The 14,127-nt window shown below is 42.9% G+C and overlaps 1 protein-coding gene across 1 annotated transcript; it reads left to right on the top strand.

The window, feature by feature from the left end:
* Positions 1-361: 361 nt before the first annotated feature.
* Positions 362-11,143, top strand: LOC141113807 (uncharacterized). The gene is made up of 2 exons (XM_073607111.1): positions 362-3,489; positions 4,001-11,143. Exon 2 carries the CDS (start codon positions 6,165-6,167, stop codon positions 9,666-9,668), a length of 3,504 nt encoding a protein of 1,167 aa, XP_073463212.1. The 5' UTR covers positions 362-3,489; positions 4,001-6,164; the 3' UTR covers positions 9,669-11,143.
* Positions 11,144-14,127: the final 2,984 nt, after the last annotated feature.

Raw genomic sequence — 14,127 nt, 5'->3', positions numbered from 1 at the left:
CTGGGATTTAATAGACCCCAGATCTCTCAGTAAAGAGTACCTGTCACTTCCCATGCTGTCACAAGGGATGATCAATTTAAAAGACACTGGTGTAAAAAAAAAAGTAAATTAAAAAGTAAAATGCCCAAATGCAAATGCACTTGATGGTTCCACAGGCATACAGTATCTCACAAAAGTGAGTACACCCCCACATTTTTGTAAATATTTTATTATATCTTTTCATGTGACAACACGGAAGAAATTACACTTTTCTACAATGTAAAGTAGTGTCTAATATATATATATATATATATATATATATATACATATATTAATATATCAGTATATCAGTATAAATTTGCTGTCCCCTCAAAATAATTCAATACACAGCCATTAATGTCTTAACTGCTGGCAACAAAAGTGAGTTACACCCCTAAGTGAAAATGTCCAAATTGGGCCTAGTTAGCCATTTTCCCTCCCCGGTGTCATGTGACTCGGTTAGTGTTACAAGGTCTCAAGTGTGAATGGGGAGCAGGTGTGTTAAATTTGGTGTTATCGCGCTCTCTCTCTCTCTCTTACTGGTCACTGGAAGTTCAACATGGCACCTCATGGCAAAGAACTCTGAGGATCTGAAAAAAAATTGTTGCTCTACATAAAGATGGCCTAGGCTATAAGAAGATTGCCAAGACCCTGAAACAGGGCTGTAGCATGGTGGCCAAGACCATACTGCGGTTTAACAGGACAGGTTCCACTCAGAACAGGCCTCGCCATGGTTGACCAAAGAAGTTGAGTGCACGTGCTCAACATCATATCCAGAGGTTGTCTTTGGGAAATGGGAAATAGATGTATGAGTGCTGCCAGCATTGCTGCAGAGGTTGAAGGGGTGGGGGGTCAGCCTGTCAGTGCTCAGACCATACGCCGCACACTGTATCAAATTGGTCTGCATGGTTGTCGTCTCAGAAGGAAGCCCCTTCTAAAGATGATGCACAGGAGCCCGCAAACAGTTTGCTAAAGATGAGCAGATTAAGGACATGCATTACTGGAACCATGCCCTGTGGTCTGATGAGACCAAGATAAACATATTTGGTTCAGATGGTTGAAAGTGTGTGTGGTGGCAACCAGGTGAGGAGTACAAAGATTAGTGTGTCTTGCCTAAAGTCAACTGCTGGCACTGGGTAGCTACAGTTCATTGAGGGAACCATGAATGCCAACATGAAATGTGACATACTGAAGCAGAGCATGATCTCCCTTCGGAGACTGGGCTGCAGGGCAGTATTCCATAATGACTCCAAACACGCCTCCAAGACGACCACTGCTTTGCTAAAGAAGCTGAAGGTGATGGACTGGCCAAGCATGTCTCCAGACCTAAACCCTATTGAGCATCTGTGGGGTATTCTCAAACAGAAGGTGGAGGAGCGCAAGGTCTCTAACATCCACCAATTCCGTGATGTCATCATGGAGGAGTGGAAGAGGACTCCATTGGCAACCTGTGAAGCTCTGGTGAACTCCATGCCCAAGAGGGTTAAGGCAGTGCTGGAAAATAATGGTGGCCACACAAAATATTGACACTTGGGGCCCAATTTGGACATTTTCACTTAGGGGTGTACTCACTTTTGTTGTCAGCGGTTTAGACATTAATGGCTGTGTTGTTATTTTGAGGGGACAGCACATTTACACTGTTGTACAAGCTGTACACTCACTACTTTACATTGTAGCAAAGTGTCAAGCAAGCGTCAGTGTTGTCACATGAAAAGATATAATAAAATATTTACAAAAATGTGAGGGGTGTACTCACTTTTGTGAGATACTGTATGTAAACAGTGATCGCAACACACATGAGGTATTGTTATTAATGTCATAGTGAGAGTAAAAATTCTATCATCGCCTATGGATAATTTAGTGTACGGTAGTTTGTCACCTTTCCACGGGTGTTTGCAATTTTAAAGAGTGACATGTTTGTTATCTATTTACTTGGTGTAACATCATCTTTTATATTTTACCAAAAATTGGGCATTATATTGTGTTTGTGTACACTACAATTCAACAAAATTTATTTTTTCAAAAAAAAAATTTGCGTTAATAGAAACCACTGCGCAAACATTGTGTGACGTAAAAAATTACAACAGCCACCATTTTATTCTCAAGGGCCTTTGCTTTTAAAAAATATATAATACTTGGGGGTTCTAAGTAATTTTCTAGCAAAAAAAATGCAGATTTTTTACAAGCATGTGAGAAATGTCAGAATTGGCCTGGGCAGCTAGTGGTTAAAGGGCATAAACGTATATGTGGGTCCAGCATACAATGGACTATGGATCTAAGTTTTGTCATAGCTTCAGTGGTATGTGATGAGGTCTTAAAAAGTAGATGGTGGTTTTTAATTTATTTTCTGTACTTATTCAGTACGATGAGATATTGCCAACGTACTTCTGCCAAAAGTAAGCCTAGTGATAAGTACGGTATATTTAAATAGTTTGGGATTTCATTACACACAGTCCTGCAGCTACAGATATTATTATTATTATTATTATTATTATTATTATTATTATTATTATTATTTTTTATCGAACTAAAAAAATTCTGGTACAACAGTACCATAGACACAGTTGTGTATGCTAAATGTATCCTAGTCACATTAATTCAGCTTACTAACATGCATTGCACTGTTTCTTTTTTTTTTACCTACAGTTTCTTAACTGGTCATCCTCAAAATATGTTACCTTCTATCCACAAAAACATTACCCATTCCTTAAGGTGCCTGTACCTGGGAGATACTGAATTATGATGCAGGCTGTTTTGGTATAACCATCCAAAATATTAGGGGTCTATATAAAAATCATTTTTCATAAGCCTTTGAGAACAGTTGGGAAAATTTATTTTTTGTGGCTGTTTTTTAACTGATTCCTCAATGTGACTGTTGATTGTCTAGAATTTTGTCAGCTCCACATCTGATTATAGGTTACTTGACCAACTTAAAATGCAACTATGGCCATAAAAGGGAGCTTCAGAGGATTTTATCCTTCACACGCAAACATTTCCATGTGTATAGACAGTATGTCAAGTACATCCTAAAGCAAAGGGCAGTCACACGTGATTTTTGCCAGCAATGTGACCATTTACAAAATTGCATATGATGCCCATACCTGCTGTTATGGTTGCTTATATTGGATTGCTATTGAGCCCTGACCTCAGATATGGCACCTTGTTTGGAAATCCAGAGTCCTAGAAACGACTGCAAGTCAAAAAATATGCATAGGGTCACTATGATGCGATTGCTCTGTGATTTAATCAAAAGTTTCCATTACCATATACAGCACATATACAGTAGATTGTGAGTGGTTATGCATTATAACCATGAATAATGCTGTTAACATTCAGTGGCATAATAGATGATTCGCTCTTTTCCTGTTCTTGAATTGGCTGAATGTTGCAAAATACCACAAGTATCCAATAGGCGTGTTCTTTTACAATAACACTCCCCCAACTAAAGGGAAACTGCAATGTATTGTTAAAGTGGGAGTCCGGCGACCAATCTTTTTTTTTTTTTTTTTTTTTTTTTTTTTTTTTTTTTTTTTAGGTCATTGAGACACTTTGCTAATCCCAAATTAATACTCAGTTTGGGTGTAATATTTCCACCTCTGTCTGTTTTCGTACTGAAGAATATCTTTAAAAATGTGATGCTGGCTGTTTCCATCTTGCTTGTGGGCATGTGAAGCCTACAAGCATTGATTTCCTGGATGCGGTGAATGCTGTTCATTCACAGCTTGTTCACAAACATGATCATTGTTCCCGCACTGAATCTTGGGAAGCCTGACACTAAGCTCCCAGGAGACAGCGCGGCGCCAGGGAAAGGCAATAAACACGCCTACTCCCATGGGAGGAGAGACAGGAAGTGCCACAATAAAGTACAATATAAAGGTAATTACAGCGATAAAAAAAAAATTTGTGCGGCATTTGAACATCTATGCAATTAACTGAAGGGGTTAAGATTAAGTTAAAAATTTGAGTGGAACCCCGCTTTAAGGAAACATTTTTATTGTGGAGTTTAACTGAATGAACTTCTTTATTTGAATGACTGTCACATTTTACTTGTTCATTAATATGTTGTATATACAGATAGAATAGTTAGAATGTCTAACAGTTTAATCATACAGCTGCTGCTATAACAGGGCAATCCACGCAGCATTTGTTTTCAACCTCAAAGTACTTAAAGGGGTTGTAAACCCTCCGTGTTTTTTTTTGTTTTGTTTTTTATAACAAACATTTAATACTTACCTTAACTGTGCAGTTCATTTTGCACAGAGTGGCTCCAATCCGCCTCTTCTGGGGTCCCTCAGCGGCGCTGGTGGCTTCTCCCCGCATTGTGTGGAGTGTCCATGTTGGAGAAGGCTCTCCTAAGGTGGACACCCGTGCGGGCGCGCTCCACAGTACTGCATCTGTGTCCATTCACACAGAATGCAGGACTCAGCCCTGCCCCCCGGTGCCGCCTCATTGGATTTGATTGACAGCAGCGGGAGCCAATGGCTGCACTGCTATCAATCTATCCAATCAGGACCTGAGACACCAGTTAGATATGGTGTGCTTGTTCCCGGACGGAAGATGACAGCTTTCAGGTAATTAAAATGGGATGGGGCTGGGGGGGATGCAGCACTACAGAAGGTTTTTCACCTTAATGCATAGAATGCATTAAGGTGAAAAACCATGAGGGTTTTTACAACCCCTTTAAAATAGACGTATAGGCCAACATTTTTATTTTCATTTTGGATAGAGTAAGGGAGGGTTATAACCCCTGTCAGATTTTTTTTTTTCACCATCTGTGTCCCATATGGGAAAATTTCCTTTCACTTCCTGTCCTATATCCAAGCAGGAAGTGAGGATAATTCCCTTCAAATTAAAGAAATTCCTTGGGGACCCCCAGCTCGACAGAACTAGTGTCCACAAGTTCCACTCTATTACTTTTCTGGGGACAGCCCAAAATTTTGAGATTTGTTTTTTATATATATATATATATATATATATATATATATATATATATATATATATATATATATATATATATTGTGGCAGAGCAAGGCTCTGTCACTATGAAAATGGGGTTAAAGTGGACACAGAGTCTGCATATTGGCTGAGTGCAGAGCTACAGAGTGTAAATTTGAAATGGAGAAAACTGCTCTGGCAGTTTTCTCCAGGTTTTGCTAGTTCCTTATGGGGCTCTGTAATTTGGAGATCCTTCAGAGTCTTGGGTGGGACGGGATCTCCAACCCTGTGTCCGGGTCTTGTGGACAGCCAGCAGGGTGTGTGCCCAGGTGCACACAGCCCATATAACGAGGGGCTAGTGAGAGTAGAGGGAGGTGAAGTTGGAGCAGTGGCTGCTAGTAACTGTCTCTGTGTGAGAATAGATGCTGTGTGCGTCCAAGGAGCCAGATGCTGTGTGCGTTGAAGGGCTTCAAAGCTGTGTGCGTCCAAGGAGCCAGATGCTGTGTGCGTTGAAGGGCTTCAAAGCTGTGTGCATCCAGGGAGCCAGAAGCTGTATGCATTGAAGGGCTGTAAAGCTGTGTGCGTCAAAGGAGCCAGAAGCTGTGTGCATTGAAGCTCTTGAAACTGTGTGTGACCAAGGAGCCTAAGACTGTGTGCATCCAAGCAGCTTGTTTGAGGGGCCTGTTCCCTATAGCAGCAATACTGCTGAAGAGTAGCCAGGTGGGCTAGCATTTTCATTTGGATTTTCTATTGTATTTACTTGCTGAAGCTTGGACCCCTGCGTGGGATTCCTGGATGGACTTTTGTTGTTTTTTCCTTTAATAAACGTGGGCTACCAGGCCCTTAACTATAAATGCCTCTCTGATGTGGACTCACTACACTAAAACGCATCTATCCACTTGAGCTGAACAATCCCCAATGTCACAAGTGGTGCTCGAATGCGGGCATGTAGACGGTTGAATCTAGGTCCTTGCTCCATGGTGAGTCGCATCAGGAACTACTGCTAGCTGTGTGTGGCAGCCAGGCGAACAGCATTGCACAGAAGTTTGATGGACTGTGTTGCATGCAGGTTGTGTACCTGTGAAAGGAGAATCGCATATTTTTTCTCTCTGTGTTGCATGCAGGTTGTGTACCTGTGAAAGGAGAATCGCATATTTTTTTTCTCTCTGCTGTGAAGTGTGTTGCAAGTTGCTGTGTGTAAGACAGCAAGCATGGGGCGTTCAAAACAGAAAAAGGAAGCAATCCTTGCTGAAGCAAGGGAAAGGGTTCTATGGCTAGAGGGTATTTCACCACATGCCCCAGCCACGCCAGAGAATTTTTCCAAGTGTGAAATTTCTGTGACCTGGGGTAAATTAATCATGTCATCCCCAGTTAAAAAGGAAGTGAAAGAAGTTTCCCCTGGCAACAGGAAGCCAGGTGGACAACAGCGTGTGAAAAAGAGGAATATGGTCATCTGTGGAAGCAATGTCCAGGCCAACAGGGATGTCGGGGATCCAAGGAGTCTGTCTGCTGATGGTCATGACCAGTGGTATCCCTTGGCAACAGAGAGCCAGTCATCAAGGAGATTCCAAGAAAGTAAAGTTCAGCTACCAGTACCGTGCTTGGAATGTGGTCAAGTGGGGCATGGAATTTTTACTTGCCCAAGGTTCTGGAACAACGCTGAAGAGTCTGGAAAGGCTGCAGTGTCGTCCTGTGGCCACCCAGAGGAAGTAGCTGGTATGGATGCAGCTGAGAGACAGCGCACTCAAGTGAAGGGTATGATGCCAGCCACTGAAAATGGTAAGACTGTTTCAGTTTGTGGGACTGAACCTAGTGACATGGGAGTGTGTCCAGCAGGAAGATCCGCAGTGCAAATGGACATAGACTTGCTGCAGTGTGCTACCCGGAGCAGTGGGGAGGCACATGGTGAGGACCAGCTGACAGCAAGGTTAAAGACTCAAATGAACATGGGGACTATGCATGTGCCTGCTATAATCCAGCAGAGTGCTGGAGAGGTTAAACTAGGGGTGACCAAAACTGTTCTTGTGCCATGTTCCCTAGTGACAGGTGCTGCAGAGTTGCCCAGGGAAACTTCAGAGGAGCTTGCAGTGATGGAGCAGAGAGTTTCCCAGGTCAGCTATGGAGCTGCCCAAGGAGGAAAGAGTTCCCCTTTAAAGATAGAGGGTGATGTGAGGAGAGGCTCACAGGCTGTGGTTGGTAATAGACAATCCACAAAAGTAGCAGTTATGTCTATACGTAATGAAAATTCAGATGGTTATGCTGACAAATGTGTTACTGTTGGCAAATGTGATGGTATTGGTGATAATGACATTGAAAAATGTGTTCCCTTTAATGTCATGTCTGAAAATGTTGCAAATGTGTTCACTGACAATGATCGGAGTAGGATATCTCCCGTGACAACCAGAAGCGCAGGCTTGTCCATGGAAGTCTCGTGGGGTCTCCATGTGTTGGAGCCAGAGGTTTTCCAGGATGGCTGTGGTGCTACTCTGGTGAAACAAAGGAAGACTGAGTCACACAGTGAGAGTGTGCGGGCGCAGCCCCACAACCCTAAGTGTAACCCAGTTGTCAAGGGGTTAATTCAGCCTGCAAAAGCTGAAAGTGCAGAGCTGTGTGTGTCAGTAGCGCCCCCAGAGCAGGTAGGGCAAAAGCATGTATTACAGCCTACCTTGTCAGATGATGTGTCAACCCAAGGGGATATGTATAGAAATGACACAGGTGATGTTTTGGCTAGTGAATCCCAGGTTCCTGTGGGGCCTTCGAGAGTAAGTGATGGAACCACAATAGACTGGGATAATTGGTATGAGAATGCAATCGCAATATTAAATAATGTGGTGGACATAACACCTGCTATGCCCAATGGAGGGATTGCAGATCGGCTGGTGCTCAAGGACACGTTTGTCCCTGTGAAGGTTATTGCCCTCCAGTCTGAAGGAACTGTTCAGGGTGCTGGCATAGCAGATGTGTTGTCCACAGCCCAACAGCTCGGATGTCAAGGTGACAATGTGACTTGTAATGACCTGCAGTGGCTCACTGACACTGGTGCGGAAGGGTTAAGTGTGAGACATGTGTCTGACAGCGCTCCAGGGGAGCAACAGGCTGTGATGAGGGGTACCTCCAAGGAGGTGGAGGTCTCTTCAAATGTCTCAAACTCAAAAGCTGCAGTGGATGAGCCCCTCCATGTCTTGGACAGGGAAAAAGACCTTAGAAAGGTCTGGTATTTAGACATGGGATGTTTAGAGATGACAGAGACCTTATTTGAAATGCTGGAGTTGGTAAAAACGCACTCATTGTACACTTGGGTGTCTCCACCGCAGCCGGACCAGGTGGTGCTGCGTAGTACCAATGGGTGGAGCCAGGTGGTACAGACTGTGCTGGGAAGTCTTGATCTACAATGGTATTGGTGGGGCCAATGCTTATTAACAGTGTGGCAGATAGTCTTGAGGTTCTCTGAGAGGGTGCTCCCAGTTACTGAGTGGTATGGAAGGTGCCCAGGAGAACTGTTGGAGACATCAAAGGTCTCTCCGGCTGGTGTAGTGACTATAAACATCTCTGCTGGTGTGGTCCGAGGTGCGGCTGAGCAGTGGTCAATAGAGGGCGTGGATACTGTTTCACCCGCTAAACCTCATGAGAAGGTAGGGCCCAAAATAGACGCAGCACTAGCAGAGATGCTTTCTATCACTCAGAAAGAGGTACAACTTAAAGTACCCGGAGACACTGTAAAGGAAAGTGCTAATGTTGGTTGCTGCAAAAATGTAATGTGTACATCAGAAAGAAGTAGTTTGTGCTTGGATCAGTGTCATTTGTTAGATCAGTTACCCATGGAGTGTTGGACAACAGGTGAGGTGAAGCTGTGCTATGGACCCTTGGGGTGTAATCGCTTGCCTGTGTTTTGTCCCTCCTCAGGTCTGGTCCTAACAAGTACTGAGATAGATGGCACTGATTGTGTTCGACAGGATGTCATTGAAATGTATGATCTGCTAATGTTTGGTGCTGTTAAAATTGATGTGGTTGCCGTGGGTAACCAGAGAGAGTTTTTTGAACCTGAAAGACCTGTGGTGAAAGATAAAACTGACGTCTGTAAGCTGAAAGGTAGGATCAGGGAAGGCAGAGTTCTCCCAAGAGAGGAGAGTATGCTCAGGAACCCCAAGAGAAGAGAGGGAAGGCAGAGTATACGGAATTATAGGACCCTGTTAAGATCCAAGGTGGGACGTACCTGGAAGCACACCCGAAAAAAGGGTTGGGCCTACGTGGCTGATGGCCAGCACAGAAGTGTCCCAACTGCTATGGTGGGTGCAGGTGTTTCTCCCTCCGGATCGAAACAAGAGGGGGGGGTATGTGGCAGAGCAAGGCTCTGTCACTATGAAAATGGGGTTAAAGTGGACACAGAGTCTGCATATTGGCTGAGTGCAGAGCTACAGAGTGTAAATTTGAAATGGAGAAAACTGCTCTGGCAGTTTTCTCCAGGTTTTGCTAGTTCCTTATGGGGCTCTGTAATTTGGAGATCCTTCAGAGTCTTGGGTGGGACGGGATCTCCAACCCTGTGTCCGGGTCTTGTGGACAGCCAGCAGGGTGTGTGCCCAGGTGCACACAGCCCATATAACGAGGGGCTAGTGAGAGTAGAGGGAGGTGAAGTTGGAGCAGTGGCTGCTAGTAACTGTCTCTGTGTGAGAATAGATGCTGTGTGCGTCCAAGGAGCCAGATGCTGTGTGCGTTGAAGGGCTTCAAAGCTGTGTGCGTCCAAGGAGCCAGATGCTGTGTGCGTTGAAGGGCTTCAAAGCTGTGTGCATCCAGGGAGCCAGAAGCTGTATGCATTGAAGGGCTGTAAAGCTGTGTGCGTCAAAGGAGCCAGAAGCTGTGTGCATTGAAGCTCTTGAAACTGTGTGTGACCAAGGAGCCTAAGACTGTGTGCATCCAAGCAGCTTGTTTGAGGGGCCTGTTCCCTATAGCAGCAATACTGCTGAAGAGTAGCCAGGTGGGCTAGCATTTTCATTTGGATTTTCTATTGTATTTACTTGCTGAAGCTTGGACCCCTGCGTGGGATTCCTGGATGGACTTTTGTTGTTTTTTCCTTTAATAAACGTGGGCTACCAGGCCCTTAACTATAAATGCCTCTCTGATGTGGACTCACTACACTAAAACGCATCTATCCACTTGAGCTGAACAATCCCCAATGTCACAATATATATATATATATATATATTTTCACTTTCAATAGTAAACAGGATAAATAGAGAGTTTTTAAATCTCCATAACAGGGACATAGACAGCAACAAAAAAAAAAACCTGACAGGTATTCTAATCCATCTCCCTTCTATCCAAAACTAAAAAGAAGGTTTTATCTTTATTTAAACTTTAACGTTGACAATACACAATCTGACTTAACAATCTCCTTGAAATTTGCAAACAACTTTGTAATGTAACGGCCCATCTACTGGGTATAAAGCGAAAGGATTGGTTAGCCGGCTTACTATGTATTTGTACAATGAGATTGTAATGAAATGGGAAATGTAAAGCTCAGTCATTGTGCTGCATTGCTAAACATGAAGCACATAAATATGTCTGCCCAATGTACATATTTTTTTAAAACCACAAACTATGGCAACACACTCGCACTCTATGGGGTTGATTTACTAAAGGCAAATCCACTCTGCACTACAAGTGCACTTGGAAGTGCAATCGCTGTACATCTGAGGGGACGATCTGAAATGAGGGGAAGCTCTGCTGATTTTATCATCCAATCATGTGCAAGCTAAAATGTTTTTTTTACTTTCCTTGCATGTCCCCCTCAGATCTACAGCAACTGCACTTCAAAGTGCACTTGCAGTGCAAAGTGGATTTGCCTTTAGTAAAGAACCCCCATGTTTATGTATAGCTGATCGCAAAAAAGGATCTTATTTTTCCCATATGTCTCTGCCACTATTTTTCTACAGCCAGCAGGTGGCAACCTTGACATATGCCAGTTTGTGAACAAATGGGTTTCTAAGTAGTAGAAAATATTCTTCAATATGCTCCAGGAAAGGGAAATCTCGCTGTAACATTTTATAAATGTGATCTATACATATTAAGCATAGTTTAAAAGTTCTAAGCACCTGTAATAAATAAATTCAGTTTGTCAAACTTATTACCTGCCTTATAAGTGTATGGAAATCAAATGTTCCAAGTGAAAATAAAGACTTGCTTGACAAATCTTGTGCTGTAGTATATAAACTATGTATGGTGGACAAAAATGATTAACATAGCGAAGGTGCTCTTACAGCTTAATTACATTTTTTTTGTATGTTGAGGACTGTATTGGGATTTTAGAGTGGCATTATTATTGAACTAGTGTAAGGCCTGAAGTTTAGAAGGAGTTGGATGTTTTTTTTTCTGGTTCTCTCACGCAATTTTCTACGTCATCGGAGCCTCAGCAACAGCAACATCAGGAGCATTTCCTCACAGATGCTCATGATGGGATCCATAGTGAAAACACAAAAAAAATAAGACGGCTATCTACAAGCACATTGCTCTCTGCTGCTCTCTCTCCTCTCACAGAATGGCTGAAAAAGTTAATAATTGACTTGTTTTACATGCATTGTGGTCATGTGGGAGGGTCTCCTGAGGTTTAAAAAACTCTTCTAACCTCATATGCTTATAATTGCTGCTAAACTCGCATAAGATCTGTATGTAAAAGCTGTAAAATTGACGTTTTTCTCTGTCGATCTCCAGCTGTCAAGTTTCCAGCGTGCAGAATAGGTTTTCAATGGCCCTGTGTACATGAGCCCTAATACATAATTATGAGATCATTTTCTCTGAGTTGTACAAACATCTGTGAACATTCACTTATGGACAACATATTGTTTATCATACTGTATATGAAAATTATAAAATGCATGCCTGTTTATGAGCAGAGAATTATTGGAAGTGGGAACACTTTCTGCTGTGAAGTCATTTTGTTAATATGTAATGTAAACTAAGAAATGTAGTTAGTTTTATGTACTTACAAAATTGATCCCTCAAAGTTGGAGGTGGAGAATGGTCAAGCAGGACAGTGGACATGGACGAAAAAAAAGTAGAATGGTCAGAAAGAAGTGTGACCATGGATGAAAGAGGAGGAAAATGACCAGAGTGAACAGTGAGCATGGATGGAAGAGTGGGAGAAAAGAAGGAGAGCATATATGTGAAAGAGAAGGAACATGACCAGAGAAGAGAGTAGGCAGGAATGGAACAGGCGAATGAGAAAAACAGCACAGTGGGCATGGATGAAAAAGGAAGAGGATGGCCAAATGAGACAGTAGGCATGGACAGAAGACTAGAGACTGACCAGAGAGTGGGTATGGATGGAGAAGGACTAGAAGGCATGGATGTAAGAAAAAAAGAAAATGGCCACTAAAAATAGAGTGGGTATATATGGAAAAGGGGGAAAATGAACAGAAAAGAGCGTAAACAGAGATGGAAAAGGAGAATGATCGAGGAGAGTGAGCATTGATGAAAGTTGTGGAGAAAATCTGGAATATCAATTACAGTATAACATTTGTAACCAACCCTGGGCACTTGGTGCTTAACACTGCTGTTACTGGCAATATTTAGGGCAGCTCAGGTTCACTGTAATGCTTAAAGTAGAACTATAGGCAAAACTTTTTTTCATTATGGATAGTGTATGGGAGGTTTATAACTAAGGATGAGCTTTGAGTTCGAGTCAAACATAAGTTCGACTCGAAAAACGCAAATTTTATGGGGCGTTCGCAGCAAATTCGAGCGCCCCATAATGCACTGCAAGACAGCATTTTTATTGTTTTACTTTAAGCATTCTTAAAATCGCTGCTCCTGAAAAAAACGGGTGTTTTAAAAACTTTTTTTTGCATTGATACATGTCCCCTTGGGCAGTATCCTGGTCCCCAAACACTTTTTATGGCAATAACTTGCATATAAGCCTTTAAAATGAGCACCTTGCATTTTTTACGTTTGCACAAATTTTTTATCCGTTCGCAAGTTCTGGTGCGAACCGGGGGCGGGGGGGGTGTTTAGCTCATCCCTAGTTATAACCCCCTGTCAGTTTATTTTTTGCCATCTGTTTCCCATTGGAGAGATTTACCTCTGCTTCCTGTCCCATAGCTGAAACAGGAAGAGTGGGAAATCCATGCAAATTAAGGTAATTCCTTGGAGACCCCTAGGTCACCAGAACTAGTGTCCCCATTGGAAAATTTTCCCTGTACTACTTTTCTGGGGACAACCACAAATCTGGGATTTTCTTTTACTTTCCCTTTCGATGACAATGGTCAACAGGTGAAATGGAGAGGATGAATTTTCCTAACGGGGGCACAGACTACAATAAAAACCTAATGGGTGTTCTAATCCCTCTCCACTCTGTCAGAAACTAAAAAAACAGAAAATTGTCTATCAAATACTTACCGGAATTTTCCTTTCCTGATAGACTCCTTGGCAGCATATGTATGGGTCTAGCCCCGCCTCCACTCCTACCCTATAGGAGCCCACTCCCATAAATCTTTGCTGCGAGCCAGCAGCTGCGTTCTGTAACTAGCCTATTTAGACACTGGGAGGGGACTCCTGCTGCCATGGAGTCCATCAGGAAAGGAAAATTACGGTAAGTATTTGATAGACAATTTTCTGTTTTTTTAGTTTCCGATACGGTGGAGAGGGATTAGAACACCCATTAGGTTTTTATTGTAGTCTGTGCCCTCCGTTTTTCTGACAGACTGCATGGCAGCATACGTAAGGGAAATAACTCGCCGTACACACCCGGGTGGGCAGATGCTGAGCAAAGAAAAGGTTTAATTGACACCGTCAACTGACAGGATTTGTAAACCAAAATAGAAGATAAAACAGCTAGTTCAACATAATAGTGGGTCATAAATGTGTTGAAGACCAGGAGGCTGCCTTGCAGATCACTTCGGGGGCGACATGTAGTGAGGCTGCCCTAGATGTTGAGACACTTCTGATTGGATGCGCTGTCGCTGCCTCTGGAGCCACCAAGCCCTTCACTTTATAGGCCCACTGGATGGACTGAACGATCTACGCAGCGATGGATCTAGGTGAGGCACGCATCCCCTTGTTTTTCCCGTGGAAGAGGACAAATAGGTATTCAGACTGACAAAAGGGAGCCATGGCCTTTAGATATTTTAAATTATCTCCCACATCAAGTGGATGGACGCTTGAATTTTTGGCTGATCTGAAAGT

This window comes from Aquarana catesbeiana, linkage group LG01, assembly GCF_042186555.1.
Source record: "Aquarana catesbeiana isolate 2022-GZ linkage group LG01, ASM4218655v1, whole genome shotgun sequence".
Classification (NCBI taxonomy): domain Eukaryota; kingdom Metazoa; phylum Chordata; class Amphibia; order Anura; family Ranidae; genus Aquarana; species Aquarana catesbeiana.
Note: the sequence above shows the minus strand (reverse complement) of the source record. Positions and strands in the feature narration are given on the sequence as shown.

Coding starts and splice junctions, on each gene's coding strand:
- LOC141113807 (XM_073607111.1), top strand. CDS start 6,165: ATGGGGCGTTCAAAACAGAAAAAGGAAGCAATCCTTGCTGAAGCAAGG.